This window comes from Ranitomeya variabilis, chromosome 8 (assembly GCF_051348905.1).
Source record: "Ranitomeya variabilis isolate aRanVar5 chromosome 8, aRanVar5.hap1, whole genome shotgun sequence".
In the NCBI taxonomy this organism is placed as follows: domain Eukaryota; kingdom Metazoa; phylum Chordata; class Amphibia; order Anura; family Dendrobatidae; genus Ranitomeya; species Ranitomeya variabilis.
Window position 1 is genome coordinate 113,837,476 of NC_135239.1, and position 19,542 is coordinate 113,857,017.

The 19,542-nt window shown below is 44.4% G+C and overlaps 1 protein-coding gene across 2 annotated transcripts in view; it reads left to right on the plus strand.

Annotated features, from left to right (window-relative positions):
• DDR2 (discoidin domain receptor tyrosine kinase 2) overlaps window positions 1-19,542 on the plus strand; it is a 534,261-nt gene that overhangs the window by 457,689 nt on the left and 57,030 nt on the right. For both annotated transcript variants that reach the window (XM_077278825.1, XM_077278826.1), the window contains one exon: window positions 742-930. In XM_077278825.1, coding sequence (XP_077134940.1) covers window positions 742-930 — 189 coding nt within the window. The remainder of the gene's footprint in view (window positions 1-741; window positions 931-19,542) is intronic.

The following is a 19,542-nucleotide window of genomic DNA, read 5'->3' on the forward strand; positions in this document are numbered from 1 at the left end:
AAAACTGTTGACATATTCCCTTTAATACATGAGGTCTTGTATGTTTTGGGTAATGATCAGCGAGAAAATTAACCCTTTAATACTGCATGTATTTTGAGCTTTAATGACAAACCATTTTAGCTATTTTTACTGCTTTACTTCTACTTTTTTTTTAGGATTATTACACACATGGTACTTAGGATTTTTCCAATTATTTTTTTTAAATATACATAGTGTTTATTAAGACACGGATTGGTTTTACAAATTCCTAGGCATAGGAGAGGCATATTGCATACATTTTTGGGCTTTCCCTGTGCTTTCAATTTCCACTGCTCAGATAACAAACTCAAGCACAAATTTTGTTATTTTTATTAACATTAGGGCAGGTGCAGATAACCAAGTAGAAGATGTGTAAATCTGTGGAAATCAGACTCAGAAGTCATGTGAGTGCTGTCCGATGTTATCCACAGACTCTTTGACTTGCATGGCTGAGTGAAATCCGAACACTGGATCAAACTTGGGTATGCAGTGATTTTTTTCCTTGGACTGGTGCTGTCCAAGGAAAATTCTGACATGTGGACGGCCCCATAGATTAACATTGGACCAAGTGCGATCTGATGTTTTGTCAGACCAAAAATACACTTGTCTGCACGTCTCATAAGTATAATATACCTGCTCCAAGAGAACACTTGAGGAAACAATTTAACAATTCATGAGATGAGGAATTGTTTTGATATGTGCATTTGATAAATTGTTTTGCAGAAATGATTTTCTAAAGGAGATCAAGATAATGTCCAGGTTGAAGGATCCTAACATTATTCGCCTGCTGGCAGTGTGTATTGCAGAGGACCCACTGTGCATGATTACAGAGTATATGGAAAATGGAGATCTTAACCAGTTTCTTTCACGCCAGCAAGCAGAAAAAGAACCTAGTGCATCAATGATTATCAAGTAAGTTTCCACATACGCTAAAAGCAAACATTCAGATTGAAAGAAAGTCTGCAGGGTAATTGACCCCTTAACGGCGACTGAAACGCCTTTTCATGTAGGTCAGTAAGGATATATTCCCATGATGAGCTTTTGGTGAGTTTTTGATGTTGCAGATCTTCCGCACCTATTAATTAAATTTGCTTACTTGCAAATTCAGTACCTTTTCTGTACGTGTTTTTATCACGCTTATGTGGAATGTGGCCGGAAGTATGCATATTGCCTACTTGCAGTTCCATGATCACCCAAACTCGCCTGTCACCAGAAAATCCTCAAAAACTCGCTCTGTGCACACTGTGAGGATTTACAAGTCTGGATTTACACAGAGTGACTGCAGACTTTCATGTCAAACCTGGAGAACCCCTTTGACTATGCATCTAATTGGATGCGCCATTTTTGAGGTGGCTAGAAGCTGATGTTTTTAGTCTGGAAGGGGGGCCAATAACCATGGCCCCTTTCTAGGCTATTAACCCCTTTCTGACATCGGACGTACTATCCCGTCGAGGTGGGGTGGGCCCGTATGACCACCGACGGGATAGTATGTCCAGCGCGATCGGCCGCGTTCACGGGGGGAGCGCGGCCGATCGCGGCCTGGTGTCAGTTGACTATCGCAGCCCCCGGCACATTAACCCCCAGCACACTGCGATCAAACATGATCGCAGTGTTCCGGCGGTATAGGGAAGCATCGCGCAGGGAGGGGGCTCCCTGCGGGCTTCCCTGAGACCCCCGGAGCAACGCGATGTAATTGCGTTGCTCCAAGGGTCTCTTACCTCCTCCTCCCTGCAGCAGGCCTGGATCCAAGATGGCCACGGCATCCGGGTCCTGCAGGGAGGTGGCTTCACTGCGCCTGCTCGGAGCAGGCGCCGGGAAGCCTTCAGGAGCTGTGCACGTCAGATCGCCAATCTGACACAGTGCACAGCAAAGTGTCAGATCGGCGATCTTACACTATAACATCATGCCCCTCCGGGGCAATGTTATAGTGTAAAAAAAAAATTTTCACATGTGTAAAAAAAAAAAAAAAAATTCCAAAAAAAAAGCAAAAAAACTAAAAAATATTCTTCCTATAAATACATTTCATTATCTAAATAAAAAAAAACAATAAAAGTACGCATATTTAGTATCGCCGCGTCCGTAGCGACCCGACCTATAAAACTTTCCCACTAGTTAACCCCTTCAGTGAACACCGTAAAAAAAAAAACGAGGCAAAAAACGCTTTATCATACCGCCAAATAAAAAGTGGAATAACACGCGATCAAAAAGACAGATATAAATAACCATGGTACCGCTGAAAACTTCATCTTCTCCCGCAAAAAACGAGCCACTACACAGCGTCATCAAAGAAAAAATAAAAAAGTTATAGTCCTCAGAATAAAGCGATGCAAAAAAAATTATTTTTTCTATAAAAGTTTTTATCGTAAAAAAGCACCAAAACATAAAAAAAATATAAATGAGGTATCGCTGTAATCGTACTGACCTGAAGAATAAAACTGCTTTATATACATTTTACCAAACACGGAACGGTATAAACGCCTCCCCCAAAAGAAATTCAAGAATAGCTGGTTTTTGGTCATTCTGCCTCACAAAAATCAGAATAAAAAGCGATCAAAAAATGTCACGTGCCCGAAAATGTTACAAATAAAAACGTCAACTCGTCCCGCAAAAAACAAGACCTCACATGACTCTGTGGACCAAAATATGGTAACGCAAAAAATATTTTTGCAATAAAAAGCGTCTTTCAGTGTGTGACGGCTGCCAATCATAAAAATCTGCTAAAAAACCCACTATAAAAGTAAATCAATCCCCCCTTCATCACCCCGTTAGTTAGTGAAAAATTAAAAAATTAAAAAAATGTATTTATTTCCATTTTCCCATTAGGGCTAGGGTTAGGGCTAGGGTTAGGGCTAGGGATAGTGCTAGGGATAGGGTTAGGGCTAGGGTTAGGGCTAGTGTTAGGGTTAGTGCTAGGGTTAGGGCTAGGGTTAAGGCTACATTTAGGGTTGGGGCTAAAGTTAGGGTTAGGGTTGTGGCTAAAGTTAGGGTTAAGGTTTGGATTACATTTACTGTAGGGATTAGGGTTGGGATTAGAGTTAGGGGTGTGTCAGGGTTAGGGGTGTGGTTAGGGTTACCTTTGCGGATTAGGGTTTCAGTTATAATTGGGGGGTTTTCACTGTTTAGGCACATCAGGGGCTCTCCAAACGCGACATGGCGTCCGATCTCAATTCCAACCAATTCTGCGTTGAAAAAGTAAAACAGTGCTCCTTCCCTTCCGAGCTCTCCCGTGCGCCCAAAGAGAGGTTTACCGCAACATATGGGGTATCGGCGTACTCAGGACAAATTGGACAACAACTTTTGGGGTCTAATTTCAACTGTTACCCTTGGAAAAATACAAAACAGGGGGCTAAAAAATAATTTTTGTGGAAAAAAAAGATTTTTTTATTTTCACGGCTCTGCGTTATAAACTGTAGTGAAATACTTGGGGGTTCAAAGTTCTCACAACACATCTAGATAAGTTCCTTGGGGGGTCCAGTTTCCAATATGGGGTCAGTTGTGGGGGTTTTCTACTGTTTAGGTACATTAGAGGCTCTGCAAACGCAATGTGATGCCTGCAGACCAATCCATCTAAGTCTGCATTCCAAATGACGCTCCTTCCCTTCCGAGCTCTGCCATGCACTCAAACGGTGGTTCCCCCCCACATATGGGGTATCAGCGTACTCAGGACAAATTGGACAAGAACTTTTGGGGTCTAATTTCAACTGTTACCCTTGGAAAAATACAAAACTGGGGGCTAAAGGATAATTTTTGTGGAAAAAATAATAATTTCTATTTTCACGGCTCTGCGTTATGAACTGTAGTGAAACACTTGGAGTTCAAAGTTCTCACAACACATCTAGATGAGTTCCATAGGGATCCTACTTTCCAAAATGGTGTCACTTGTGGGGGGTTTTAATGTTTACGCACATCAGGGGCTCTCCAAACGCAACATGGCGTCCCATCTCAATTCCAGTCAATTTTGCATTGAAAAGTCAAATGGCGCTCCTTCGCTTCCGAGCTCTACCATGCGCCCACACAGTGGTTTACCCCCACATATGGGGTATTGGCGTACTCAGGACTAATTGTACAACAACTTTTGGGGTCCATTTTCTCCTGTTACCCTTGGTAAAATAAAACAAATTGGAGCTGAAGTAAATTTTTTGTGAAAAAAAGTTAAATGTTCATTTTTATTTAAACATTCCAAAAATTCCTGTGAAACACCTGAAGGGTTAATAAACTTTTTGAATGTGGTTTTGAGCACCATGAGGGGTGCAGTTTTTAGAATGGTGTCACACTTGGTTATTTTCTATCATATAGACCCCTCAAAATGACTTCAAATGAGATGTGGTCCCTAAAAAAAAATGGTGTTGTAAAAATGAGAAATTGCTGGTCAACTTTTAACCCTTATAACTCCCTAACAAAAAAAAATTTTGGTTCCAAAATTGTGCTGATGTAAAGTAGACATGTGGGAAATGTTACTTATTAAGTATTTTGTGTGACATATCTCTGTGATTTTATTGCATAAAAATTCAAAGTTGGAAAATTGCAAAATTTTCACAATTTTCGCCAAATTTCCGTTTTTTTCACAAATAAACGCAGGTAATATCACAGAAATTTTATAACTATCATGAAGTACAATATGTCATGAGAAAACCATGTCAGAATCACCGGGATCTGTTGAAGCGTTCCAGAGTTATAACCTCATAAAGGGACAGTGATCAGAATTGTAAAAATTTGCCCGGTCATTAACGTGCAAACCACCCTTGTGTGTAAAGGGGTTAATATCAGCCCAAAGCTGTCTAATTAGCCTTTGCTAGTTATTGAATATAGGGGGGCCCCATGTCATTTTTTGATGAGTCTCTCCTATAATAACTAGTAAAGGATAAGAAAACAGATGTGAGCTGATATTAATAGTTTAGGAATCTTTATGAATATTGGCCCTTTTCCAGAATATTAACATCAGCCCCCAGCCTCCAACTTTCCCTCAGCTGTTTATGAAAATTACAAGGAACTCCACTTCATATTTTTCATTTATTTTTTATTTATTAACAAGTACAGTAAAATACACACCCAAGGCAACCTTAGTTTCAGCCTTCAGATGTTCCAGCAGCTGAAAAATTCAATATCCTTAAAATGTCCCTCAAAGTTTCATATGAGATTTCCGGGCCTTGCAGCTGCTGGGAGACCCGGTGGCTGTGAATTCTGGTAACCTGGAAAAGTTGGCTGAGTTAAGGAAGCAGGTCTTATGGTAGCTCTAGTTCCGGACCGTTGAATACCTTAGTGCTGAGTGCCGGACTCACGGGCGTTCATCAGTCCAAAACTGTCACAGCAAGAGAAACAGCTACTTTCAACTCAGGCAACCTTACTGTTTGTAATAATTATAGGGGATAACTCAGGAGACTCTTTGCGTGGAATAAGATAACTACAGGACACAGTTTTATAGTGGTAAAGCCTATATTATCACACGGTGATTCAAACAGGTGCAGAGAGAAACTCAAGTCCACAACACTTGGTGCAAATAATAAACGCAGCTTAGCCGTCTATAGGAAACTTCAGAGGAAAATGCAATCAAGCAGAAAGTCTATGAAGCACAGTTATTCTTGAGGAAACTTGACACGAATAAATCCTTGTCTTAGTCCAAACACAGATAGATATGCTTATAAGGCAGTTCAAATCATATCTTTAGCTCAACCAGGGAGGCCTGGTTAATAGTCTCAGGTTATTGCAGAGCAGCACAGCTTATATGTCCAGCAAATGCAGATGAAGTAAACACGAGCAGCAGATGAAGGAGGATTACTGGAAACTTGTGTATGCAGCAGGAACTCAGAGCAGAGTAGCAGGATCACCACACAGGTTCACAGGAGCAGGTGTATAGCCAGGGAGTAATCAGAGGTCAGGAGCTGGATGAAAGGCAGAATACTCTAGCACAGACTGAAGGCTGGGGTGGAGTTTTATAGCAGGAAGACACAGTGCACATGAGACCAAAGACGCCATCTTGGAAAAGGGCAGTAATGCACAAAAGGTAATAAAAATGTTCAGAGTCCTGGCATTACTCCCTCCTTAGAAGCGGCCTCAGGACGATCCTGGAAATGGTTCCTCAGGGAATCTTTGATGGAAATGAGAAATCTTCTGTTGGGCATTGATGTTTTCCACAGGTTCCCAAGAGTCTTCCTCAGGGGGATATCCCTGCCATCTTATCAGATATTGGAGCCGATTCCTGCGAATCCTGGAATCAATAATTTCCTCCACCACAAATTGTTCTTGCCCATCAATCACCACATGCTGCGGAGGTGGCACAACACGTCCCTGGAACATATTAGGAGATACAGGCTTTAGTAAAGATACATGAAAAACTGGGTGTACCTTCATTGTCCTAGGCAGCTTCAACCGGCAGGCCACAGAGCTCACAATACCGTTGATCTTGAAAGGGCCAAGGAATTTCTGTCCAAGTTTTTGTGAAGGAACGTTTAACTTCAGATTCTTAGTTGCTAACCACACGGAATCTCCTACCTTGAACATGGGTGCAGGTTTACAGAATCTATCAGCCGATCTCTTATAACGTTCTTGAGCTGTGGTCGGGGATTCCTTCAGAACCTCCAGATTTTGTCTCATCGCAGTCAGCCTTTCCTCCACTGCCGGAACTGTTATGATCCGGTGACCTTGGAGCCGCATGAGACTTTCTCAGGAGTAGGTGGAACCTGTACTGACCGCAAACCCTAAACTGTCACCACAATTAGAAGTAGCCGTGGGGTGTACCTAACACATCCTAGACACCTCGACACAGCCGGAGGACTAAATACCCCTATAGATGGAAATGGGAATTCTATCTTGCCTCAGAGCAGAACCCCAAAGGATAGGCAGCCCCCACAAATATTGACTGTGAGTATTAGAGGAAAGACACACGCATGTTATGGTCCCAATGGCAGAGGATCTCAGAGATTTCAGCAAAGTCTGCAAACATAAATACCAGCTCATAGGGAAGTGGTAACTAGGCTGACCGTATATCTGATCCTAGCACAAACAACTAACAGTAGCCGGGGAACGTACCTACGTTGATCCTAGACGTCTCGCGCCAGCCGGAGAACTAACTAACCCTGTCAGGGAAAATAAGACCTCTCTTGCCTCAAGAAGAAAGACCCCAAAGTTATAGTACAAGCCCCCAACAAATAATAACGGTGAGGTAAGAAGAAAAGACAAACGTAAGAATGAACTAGATTTTAGCAAAGAGAGGCCCACTGACTAATAGCAGAAGATAGTAAGATGACTTATACGGTCAGCAAAAAAACCCCTACAAAATATCCACGCTGAATATCCAAGAACCCCCGAACCGACTAACGTTGAGGGGGGAGAATATCAGCCCCCTAGAGCTTCCAGCGAAATCTGGAATCACATTTTGTACAAGCTGGACAAAAATAAGAACAATGCAAATAAACAAAAATAAGAAAGCAGGACTTAGCTTATCTTGCAAGGAACCAGGACCTGAAGACAGGAGCAAACAGAAATGAACTGATTACAACGATGCCAGGCACTGGACTGAGAATCCAGGAAGTTTAAATAGCAACACCCCAGGCCTAACGAACCAGGTGAGTACCAACCTGGGGAAAGACAATCCAAGTGCCAACCACTAGTGACCACAAGAGGGAGCCAAGACGTATAGTTCACAACAGTACCCCCCCTTTAAGGAGGGGTCACCGAACCCTCACCAAGACCGCCAGGGCGATCAGGATGAGCAGCGTGGAAGGCACGAACCAAATCGGCCGCATGAACATCAGAAGCGACCACCCAGGAATTATCCTCCTGACCATAGCCCTTCCATTTGACCAGATACTGAAGCCTCCGTCTAGAGAGACGAGAATCCAAGATCTTCTCCACCACGTACTCCAACTCGCCCTCAACCAACACCGGAGCAGGAGGCTCAACAGCAGGAACCACAGGCACAACATACCGCCGCAACAAAGACCTATGGAACACATTGTGAATGGCAAACGACACCGGAAGATCCAAACGAAATGATACTGGATTAAGAACTTCCAAAATTTTATAAGGACCAATAAAGCGAGGCTTAAACTTAGGAGAGGAAACCTTCAGAGGGACATACCGAGAAGACAACCAAACCAACTCCCCCACACGAAGTCGGGGACCCACACCGTGGCGGCGGTTGGCAAAACGCTGAGCCTTCTCCTGTGACAACTTCAAGTTGTCCACCACATGATTCCAAATCCGCTGCAACCTATCCACCACGGAATCCACCCCAGGACAGTCAGAAGGCTCAACATGACCCGAGGAAAAACGAGGATGAAACCCAGAGTTGCAGAAAAATGGCGAAACCAAAGTAGCGGAACTAACCCGATTATTAAGGGCAAACTCAGCCAATGGCAAGAAGGTCACCCAATCATCCTGGTCCGCAGAAACAAAACATCTCAAATAAGCCTCCAGTGTCTGATTAGTTCGCTCCGTTTGGCCATTAGTCTGAGGATGAAAGGCAGATGAAAACGACAAATCAATGCCCATTTTAGCACAAAAAGATCGCCAGAATCTGGACACAAACTGGGATCCTCTGTCGGACACGATATTCTCAGGAATGCCATGTAAACGAACCACATTCTGAAAAAACAAAGGAACCAGATCGGAAGAGGAAGGCAACTTAGGCAAGGGCACCAAATGGACCATCTTGGAAAAACGATCACACACCACCCAGATGACAGACATTCCTTGAGACACCGGAAGATCAGAAATGAAATCCATGGAAATGTGTGTCCAAGGCCTCTTCGGGACGGGCAAGGGCAAAAGCAACCCGCTAGCACGAGAACAACAAGGCTTAGCCCAAGCACAAGTCCCACAGGACTGCACAAATGACCGCACATCCCGTGACAAGGAAGGCCACCAAAAGGACCTGGCCACCAAATCTCGGGTACCAAAAATCCCCGGATGCCCTGCCAACACCGAGGAATGAACCTCGGAAACAACTCTGCTGGTCCATCTATCAGGAACAAACAGTCTGTCGGGTGGACAAGAGTCAGGTCTATCAGCCTGAAATCTCTGCAACACACGTCGCAAATCAGGAGATATGGCCGACACGATTACTCCCTCTTTAAGAATACCAGCTGGCTCCGAGACTCCAGGAGAGTCAGGCACAAAGCTCCTAGAAAGAGCATCAGCCTTCACATTCTTCGACCCAGGCAGGTACGAGACCACAAAGTCAAAACGAGAGAAAAACAATGACCAACGAGCCTGTCTAGGATTCAGGCGCTTAGCAGACTCGAGATACATCAGATTTTTGTGATCAGTCAAGACCACCACACGATGCTTAGCACCCTCAAGCCAATGACGCCACTCCTCAAATGCCCACTTCATGGCCAACAACTCCCGATTACCAACATCATAGTTCCGCTCAGCAGGCGAAAACTTCCTAGAGAAAAAAGCACATGGTCTCATCACAGAGCAACCAGAGCCTCTCTGCGACAAAACAGCCCCAGCACCGATCTCAGAAGCATCCACTTCAACCTGAAAGGGAAGTGAGACATCAGGCTGGCACAAAACAGGCGCCGAAGTAAACCGGCGCTTCAGCTCCTGGAAGGCCTCCACGGCTGCAGGAGCCCAATTAGCCACATCAGAACCGTTCTTGGTCATATCCGTCAAAGGTTTAACAACGCTAGAAAAGTTAGCGATAAAACGACGGTAGAAATTAGCAAACCCCAAGAACTTCTGAAGACTCTTAACAGACGTGGGTTGAGTCCAATCATGAATAGCTCGGACCTTGACTGGGTCCATCTCCACAGCAGAAGGGGAGAAAATAAAACCCAAAAAGGAAACCTTCTGCACTCCAAAGAGACACTTTGAGCCCTTCACAAACAAAGCATTATCATGCAAAACCTGAAACACCATCCTGACCTGCTTTACATGAGAATCCCAATCATCAGAAAAAACCAGAATATCATCCAGATAAACAATCATAAATTTATCTAGATACTTCCGGAAGATATCATGCATAAAGGACTGAAACACTGAAGGAGCATTAGAGAGCCCAAAGGGCATCACCAAGTACTCGAAATGACCTTCGGGCGTATTAAATGCAGTTTTCCATTCATCTCCCTGCCTAATGCGCCCAAGGTTGTACGCACCACGAAGATCTATCTTGGTGAACCACTTGGCACCCTTAATCCGAGCAAACAAGTCCGACAATAGTGGCAAAGGATACTGAAATTTAACAGTGATTTTATTCAGAAGCCGATAGTCTATGCAAGGTCTCAAAGACCCGTCTTTCTTGGCCACAAAAAAGAATCCCGCACCAAGAGGGGAAGAGGATGGACGAATATGCCCCTTCTCCAAAGACTCCTTGACATAAGAACGCATTGCGGCATGCTCGGGTACAGACAAATTAAATAATCGTCCCTTAGGAAATTTACTACCAGGAATCAAATCTATAGCGCAGTCACAGTCCCTATGAGGAGGAAGAGCACTGGACCTGGACTCACTGAATACATCCTGATAGTCACACAAATACTCAGGAACTTCTGAAGGAGTAGAGGAAGCAATAGACACCGGCGGAGAATCGCAATGAATTCCCTGACAACCCCAACTCGACACAGACATAGCCTTCCAATCCAAAACTGGATTATGGGTCTGTAACCATGGCAGACCTAAAACGACCAAATCATTCATTTTCTGCAGAACAAGAAAACGAATCACCTCCCAATGTTCAGGAGTCATGCACATGGTCACTTGTGTCCAATACTGCGGTTTATTTTCCGCCAGTGGCGTAGCATCAATTCCTCTAAGAGGAATAGGAATTTTTAAAGGCTCCAGGACAAAACCACAGCGCTTCGCAAATGACAAGTCCATAAGACTCAGGGCAGCACCTGAATCCACAAACGCCATAACAGGGTAGGAAGACAATGAGCAAATTAAGGTCACAGACAAAATAAATTTAGGCTGCAAATTACCAATGGTGACAGGACTGACAACCTTTGTTAGGCGTTTAGAGCATGCTGATATAACATGTGTAGAATCACCACAGTAAAAACACAGCCCATTCTGACGTCTATGATTTTGTCGTTCAGTTCTAGTCAGGATTCTATCACATTGCATTGAGACAGGTGTCTGTTCAGACAACACCGCCAGAGGATTAGCGGATTTGCGCTCCCGCAAACGCCGATCAATCTGAATAGCCAGCGCCATAGAATCATTCAGACTTGTAGGAATGGAGAAACCCACCATCACATTCTTAATGGCTTCAGAAAGGCCATTTCTGAAATTTGCGGCCAGAGCACACTCATTCCATTGAGTAAGCACGCACCATTTCCGAAATTTTTGGCAATACACTTCAGCTTCATCCTGGCCCTGAGAGATAGCCAGTAAAGCTTTTTCTGCCTGAATTTCAAGATTAGGCTCCTCATAAAGCAATCCGAGCGCCAGAAAAAACGCATCAATATTTGCCAATGCCGGATCTCCTGGCGCCAACGAGAAAGCCCAATCCTGAGGGTCGCCACGCAAGAAGGAGATAACAATTTTAACTTGCTGAGCTGAATCTCCAGACGAACGAGGTTTCAAAGATAGAAACAATTTACAATTATTCCTAAAATTCCTGAATTTAAATCGATCTCCAGAGAACAGCTCAGGAATAGGTATCTTAGGCTCTGACATAGGACTGCTAAGAACAAAATCCTGAATGCCCTGCACTCGTGCAGCAAGCTGATCCACACTAGTAATCAAGGTCTGAACATTCATGTCTGCAGCAAAGCTTCAAGCCACTCAGAGAAAAAGGGGAAGGAAGAAAAAAAAAAAAAAAACCTCAGAACTTCTTTTCTTTTAATCCCGCTTCTGCAATGCATTAACTATTCACTTGGCCTGGCATACTGTTATGATCCCAATGGCAGAGGATCTCAGAGATTTCAGCAAAGTCTGCAAACATAAATACCAGCTCATAGGGAAGTGGTAACTAGGCTGACCGTATATCTGATCCTAGCACAAACAACTAACAGTAGCCGGGGAACGTACCTACGTTGATCCTAGACGTCTCGTGCCAGCCGGAGGACTAACTAACCCTGTCAGAGAAAATAAGACCTCTCTTGCCTCAAGAAGAAAGACCCCAAAGTTATAGTACAAGCCCCCAACAAATAATAACGGTGAGGTAAGAAGAAAAGACAAACGTAAGAATGAACTAGATTTTAGCAAAGAGAGGCCCACTGACTAATAGCAGAAGATAGTAAGATGACTTATACGGTCAGCAAAAAAACCCCTACAAAATATCCACGCTGAATATCCAAGAACCCCCGAACCGACTAACGTTGAGGGGGGAGAATATCAGCCCCCTAGAGCTTCCAGCGAAATCAGGAATCACATTTTGTACAAGCTGGACAAAAATAAGAACAATGCAAATAAACAAAAATAAGAAAGCAGGACTTAGCTTATCTTGCAAGGAACCAGGACCTGAAGACAGGAGCAAACAAAAATGAACTGATTACAACGATGCCAGGCACTGGACTGAGAATCCAGGAAGTTTAAATAGCAACACCCCAGGCCTAACAAACCAGGTGAGTACCAACCTGGGGAAAGACAATCCAAGTGCCAACCACTAGTGACCACAAGAGGGAGCCAAGAAGTATAGTTCACAACACACGCAGGCAGAAATCAGGATTTAGCAACAGAGGCCACGCTAGCTAAATAGGAAAGGATAGGACAGAATACTAAGCGGTCAGTATTAAAACCCTAAAAATATCCACAGCAGATAATACAAAAATTCCACCATCTAACTAAAGACATGGAATGTATATCTGCATCTCCTGAGAATCCAACTAGACTGAAATATCCAAACACAGTCTAAGCTGGACAAGAAAAAACATTGAATAGTACTGAATTGTAAAGCACACAGCATGTGTGCTACAAAAACAAAACCAGACACTTATCTTTGCTGATTTGGCAGCAGGGCAGGAGGAACCAGACAGAGATGCAAAACCTCCAAGAACAATGGACAACTGGCAAAGGCTAATGAATCCTGCACACCTAAATATCCCAGTCAGAGCTGCAATCAGCAGGGACACCTGCCCAGGATTGCAACCCAGGGACAACTGCATTACTACCAACAACCACCGGAGGGAACCCAAGAGCAGAATTCACAACAGTACCCCCCCTTGAGGAGGGGTCACCGAACCCTCACCAGAGCCCCCAGGCCGATCAGGACGAGCCAGATGAAAGGCACGGACCAAATCAGCAGCATGGACATCAGAGACAAAAACCCAAGAATTATCCTCCTGGCCATAATACTTCCATTTGACAAGGTACTGAAGCCTCCACCTCGAAAAGCGAGAATCCAAAATCTTCTCAACCACATACTCCAACTCCCCATCAACCAACACAGGGGCCGGAGGATCAACAGAGGGAACAATGGGCACCACATATTTCAGCAATAAAGATCTATGGAAGACATTATGGATAGCAAAAGAAGCCGGAAGGGCCAATCGAAAAGACACCGAATTAATAATCTCAGAAATCCTATAAGGACCAATAAAGCGAGGCTTAAACGTAGGGGAAGAAACCTTCATAGGAACATGACGGGAAGACAATCAGACCAGATCCCCAACCCAAAGCCGGGAACCAACACACCGACGACGGTTAGCAAAACGTTGAGCCTCCTCCTGAGACAATACCAAATTGTCCACCACATGAGCCCAAATCTGCTGCAACCTGTCAACCACAGAATCCACACCAGGACAGTAAGAAGGCTCAACCTGCCCCGAAGAAAAACGAGGATGAAAACCAAAATTACAAAAGAAGGGTGAAACCAAGGTAGCCGAACTAGCCCGATTATTAAGGGCAAACTCAGCCAATGGCAAGAAAGCCACCCAATCATCCTGATCAGCAGACACAAAGCATCTCAGATAAGTTTCTAAAGTCTGATTAGTTTGCTCGGTCTGGCCATTTGTCTGAGGATGAAATGCGGAAGAAAAAGACAAATCAATGCCCAGCTTAGCACAAAAGGCCCGCCAAAACCGAGAAACAAACTGAGAACCTCTGTCGGACACAATATTCTCCGGAATACTATGCAAACGAACCACATGCTGAAAAAACAACGGAACCAAATCAGAAGAGGAAGGCAATTTAGGCAAAGGCACCAAATGGACCATCTTAGAGAACCGGTCAAAAACAACCCAGATGACAGACATCTTCTGGGAAACCGGAAGATCAGAAATAAAATCCATAGAAATATGCGTCCAGGGCCTCTCAGAGACCAGCAAAGGCAAAAGCAACCCACTAGCACAGGACAAACAAGGCTTGGCCCGCGCACAAGTCCCACAGGACTGCACAAAAGAACGCACATCACGTGACAAAGAAGGCCACCAAAAGGACCCACCAACCAAATCTCTGGTACCAAAAATACCAGGATGGCCAGCCAACACAGAACAATGAACCTCAGAAATCACTCTACTAGTCCATCTATCAGGAACAAACAGTTTCCCCACTGGACAGCGGTCAGGTTTGTCAGCCTGAAATTTCTGAAGAACCCGTCGGAAATCAGGGGAAATGGCAGAAAGGACCACCCCTTCTTTCAGAATGCCGACCGGTTCAAGGACCTCAGGAGAATCAGGCAAAAAACTCCTAGAGAGGGCATCAGCCTTAATATTCTTAGAACCCGGAAGATACGAGACCACAAAATCAAAACGGGAAAAAAACAAAGACCATTGAGCCTGTCTAGGATTCAGCCGCTTGGCAGACTCGAGGTAAATCAGATTTTTATGATCGGTCAAGACCACAATACGGTGCTTAGCTCCCTCGAGCCAATGTCGCCACTCCTCAAACGCCCACTTCATAGCCAACAACTCCCGATTGCCGACAGCATAATTGCGTTCAGCGGGCGAAAACTTACGGGTAAAGAAGGCACACGGTTTCATCAAGGAACCAACAGGATCCCTCTGAGACAAAACGGCCCCTGCCCCAATCTCAGAAGCCGGGGCAGAAGTAAATCGGCGTTTAAGCTCCTGAAAGGCAGAGACAGCCGCAGAGGACCAATTCGTCACATCAGCGCCTTTCTTCGTCAAATTGGTCAAGGGTTTAACCACACTGGAGAAGTTAGCAATGAAACGGCGATAAAAATTAGCAAAGCCCAAAAATTTCTGAAGGCTCTTCACAGATGTGGGTTGAATCCAATCATGAATGGCCTGAACCTTAACCGGATCCATCTCTATAGATGAGGGAGAAAAAATGAAGCCCAAAAAAGAAACCTTCTGCACTCCAAAGAGACACTTAGACCCCTTCACAAACAAAGCATTATCACGAAGGATCTGAAATACCATCCTGACCTTTTTCACATGAGACTCCCAATCATCGGAAAAAATTAAAATGTCATCCAAATATACAATCATGAATTTATCAAGATAAGTCCGGAAGATATCGTGCATGAAGGACTGAAAAACAGATGGAGCATTAGAGAGCCCGAATGGCATCACAAGGTATTCAAAATGGCCTTCGGGCGTATTAAACACAGTTTTCCATTCATCACCCTGCTTAATACGAACAAGATTATATGCCCCCCAAAGGTCAATCTTCGTAAACCAACTAGCCCCCTTAATCCTAGCAAACAAATCGGAAAGCAGAGGTAAAGGGTATTGAAACTTGACCGTGATCTTATTCAAGAGGCGATAATCAATACAGGGTCTCAAGGAGCCATCCTTCTTAGCAACAAAAAAAAATCCCGCTCCCAACGGTGAAGAAGATGGCCGAATATGTCCTTTCTCCAAAGACTCCTTAACATAACTCCGCATGGCGGTATGTTCAGGCACAGACAGGTTGAAAAGTCGGCCCTTAGGAAACTTACAGCCTGGAATCAAGTCAATCGCACAATCACAGTCCCTATGCGGTGGAAGGGAACTGGACTTGGGCTCATCGAATACATCCTGAAAATCAGACAAAAACTCTGGAATTTCAGAAGTGGAAGAAGAGGAGATTGACATCAAAGGAACGTCATTATGAACCCCCTGACATCCCCAACTAGTCACAGACATAGACTTCCAATCCAACACAGGATTATGTGCCTGCAACCACGGAAAACCCAGCACGATAGCATCATGTAAATTATGCAACACCAGAAATTGACAATCTTCCTGATGGGCTGGCGCCATGCACATGGTCACCTGTGTCCAGAACTGGGGCTTATTTTTAGCCAAAGGTGTAGCATCAATGCCCCTTAACGGAATAGGGTTCTGCAAAGACTGCAAGGGAAAACCACAACGCCTGGCAAACTCAAAGTCCATTAAGTTCAAGGCGGCGCCTGAATCCACAAACCTCATGACAGAAAATGATGACAATGAGCAGATCAAGGACACAGATAATAAAAATTTAGGTTGTACAGTACTGATGGTAAATGAACTAGCGATCCTCTTTGTACGCTTAGGGCAGACTGAAATGACATGAGAAGTGTCGCCACAATAAAAACACAACCTATTCTGACATCTGAATCCCTGTTCCGTTCTAGACAGAATCCTATCACACTGCATTGACTCAGGCATCTGCTCTGAGGACGCCACAGCACGCACAGTTCTGCGCTCCCGCAAGTGCCGATCAATCTGAATGGCCAGAGACATAGAATCACTCAGACCGAAAGGCGTGGGAAACCCCACCATAACATCTTTAACGGATTCAGAAAGACCCTTTCTGAAAATTTCCGCCAAAGCATCATCATTCCATTTAGTCAACACAGACCATTTTCTAAATTTCTGACAATACAATTCTGCCGCTTCTTGACCCTGAGACAGGACCAACAAGGTCTTCTCCGCTTGATCCACAGAATTTGGTTCATCATATACTAATCCTAAAGCCTGAAAAAAGGTGTCTACATTAAGCAAGGCCGGATTCCCAGATTCCAGGGAAAATGCCCAATCCTGAGGATCACCACGCAGCAGGGAGATGACAATTTTAACCTGCTGAATGGAATCACCAGAGGATCGAGGTCTCAGAGCAAAAAACAGTTTACAGTTGTTTATAAAACTCAAAAATTTGGACCTGTCCCCAAAAAACAAATCAGGAGTAGGAATCTTAGGCTCTAAAACTGGAGTCTGAACAATATAATCAGAAATACCCTGTACCCTAGCAGCAAGCTGGTCTACACGAGAAGCTAATCCCTGAACATCCATGCTAGCACAAGGCTCCTCAGCCACCCAGAGGAAAAGAGGGAAGAAAAGACCAAGCAGGCTACAGAAAAAAAATGGCTCTTTCTTCCCTTCTTCTGAGATGCATTTAACTCATTGTTGGCCAGTTATACTGTTATGATCCGGTGACCTTGGAGCCGCATGAGACTTTCTCAGGAGTAGGTGGAACCTGTACTGACCGCAAACCCTAAACTGTCACCGCAACTAGAAGTAGCCGTGGGGTGTACCTAACACATCCTAGACACCTCGACACAGCCGGAGGACTAAATACCCCTATAGATGGAAATGGGAATTCTATCTTGCCTCAGAGCACAACCCCAAAGGATAGGCAGCCCCCCACAAATATTGACTGTGAGTATTAGAGGAAAGACACAAGCAGGCAGAAATCAGGAATAGCAAAAGAGGCCACGCTAGCTAAATAGGAAAGGATAGGACAGAATACTAAGTGGTCAGTATTAAAACCCTAAAAATATCCACAGCAGATAATACAAAAATTCCACCATCTAACTAAAGACATGGAATGTATATCTGCATCTCCTGAGAATCCAACTAGACTGAAATATCCAAACACAGTCTAAGCTGGACAAGAAAAAACATTGAATAGTACTGAATTGTAAAGCACACAGCATGTGTGCTACAAAAACAAAACCAGACACTTATCTTTGCTGATTTGGCAGCAGGGCAGGAGGAACCAGACAGAGATGCAAAACTTCCAAGAACAATGGACAACTGGCAAGGGCTAATGAATCCTGCACACCTAAATATCCCAGTCAGAGCTGCAATCAGCAGGGACACCTGCCCAGGATTGCAACCCAGGGACAACTGCATTACTACCAACAACCACCGGAGGGAACCCAAGAGCAGAATTCACAACACAGAACCCGAGAATTAATTGGAGACCTAGGTAAAATACACGGATGATAACCCAGATTGGCAAAGAAAGGTGTAAATGTAGTGAAGGCGCTCTGAGAATTATTATATGAAAATTCGGCTAATGGCAACAACTCCAACCAATCATCCTGGAGATGGCTGACATAGCATCTTAGATATTGTTCCAGCGTCTGGTTGGTACGCTCAGTCTGACCATTTATCTGGGGATGGTAAGCAGAAGAGAGACAGACATTAATATTGAGTGCAGAGCAAAACCCCTTCCAGAATCTTGAAGTGAACTGCACTCCACGGTCAGAGATGATCTCATCCGGAACCCCATGCAACCGAAAGACATTCTGTATAACCAAGTTCACTGTATCTTTAGCTTAGGGGAGGCCGGTGCACGGAACAAAATGAGCAGCTTTAGTCAGGCGATCAACTACCACCATGATTGTATTCATGCCCCCCGATGTAGGCAGCTCCACAATAAAGTCCATTGATATAGACCCCCAAGGGTGGGACGGAACAGGTAATGGTTGTAGAAGACCCGTAGGTGCCACATGAGGAGTCTTGTAACGGGCACATACCTTGCAAGAGAGAACATAGTCCTTGGTATCCTTCAGGCAAGTTGGCCACCAGAAGAATCGGCTCAGGAACTCTTGTGTCCTCTGTACCCCCTGTGACCAGCCAACTTGGAGTCATGTACCAACTTGAGGATCTGCAGACGGACAACCTCAGGGACGTAGATACGTCGATCTCTGAACCACATGCCACCCTTAAAGACAAGATTAATATCCACAGGTGGGTTGGCAAGAAACACATCACCTTCATAGGCCTCCCTGCACTCCTTCCACAAGTACTGATCGTGGATAACTCTGATGAAATTGGCATCAGATAGAATGGTCTTGGACGGGGCTCCAGGTACGGAATCCGCAGCATGGATTCGGGATAAAGCATCAGCCTTCCCATTAGGAGAACCTGGACGGTACGAGATAAAAAGTTAAATTGATTTAAAAATAAGTTCCAACGAGCCTGACGAGGAGAAAGACATCTAGCGGATCTAAGGAACTCTAGATTGCGATGGTCAGTTAGCACTATGATCTGTTGTGCAGCTCCTTGCAGATGATGCCTCCATTCTTTGAAAGCCGCAATAATAGCCAGCAATTCCTTGTCTCCCACATCGTAATTCTTCTCTGTTGAGGTTAATCTATGGGAAAAGAAAGCACAAGGATGTAGCAGACCCTTCTCTCCAGTTCTTTGGGAGAGAATAGCCCCCAAAGCATTATCAGAAGCGTCCACCTCCACAATGAAAGGAAGTGTTGGATCTGGGTGTATCAACAGCGGTGCTGATGTGAAACAGATCTTAAGCCGATCAAAAGCTTCTTGAGCCTTCTTGAGCCTGTGATGACCACTTAAAGGGCTTTTCCTTCTTTGTCAAGGAAGTAATGGGACGGACAATATCAGAAAAATTTCGAATGAAGCGTCTGTAGAAATTTGCAAAACCAATAAAACGTTGGACCTCCTTAGCCCCTGG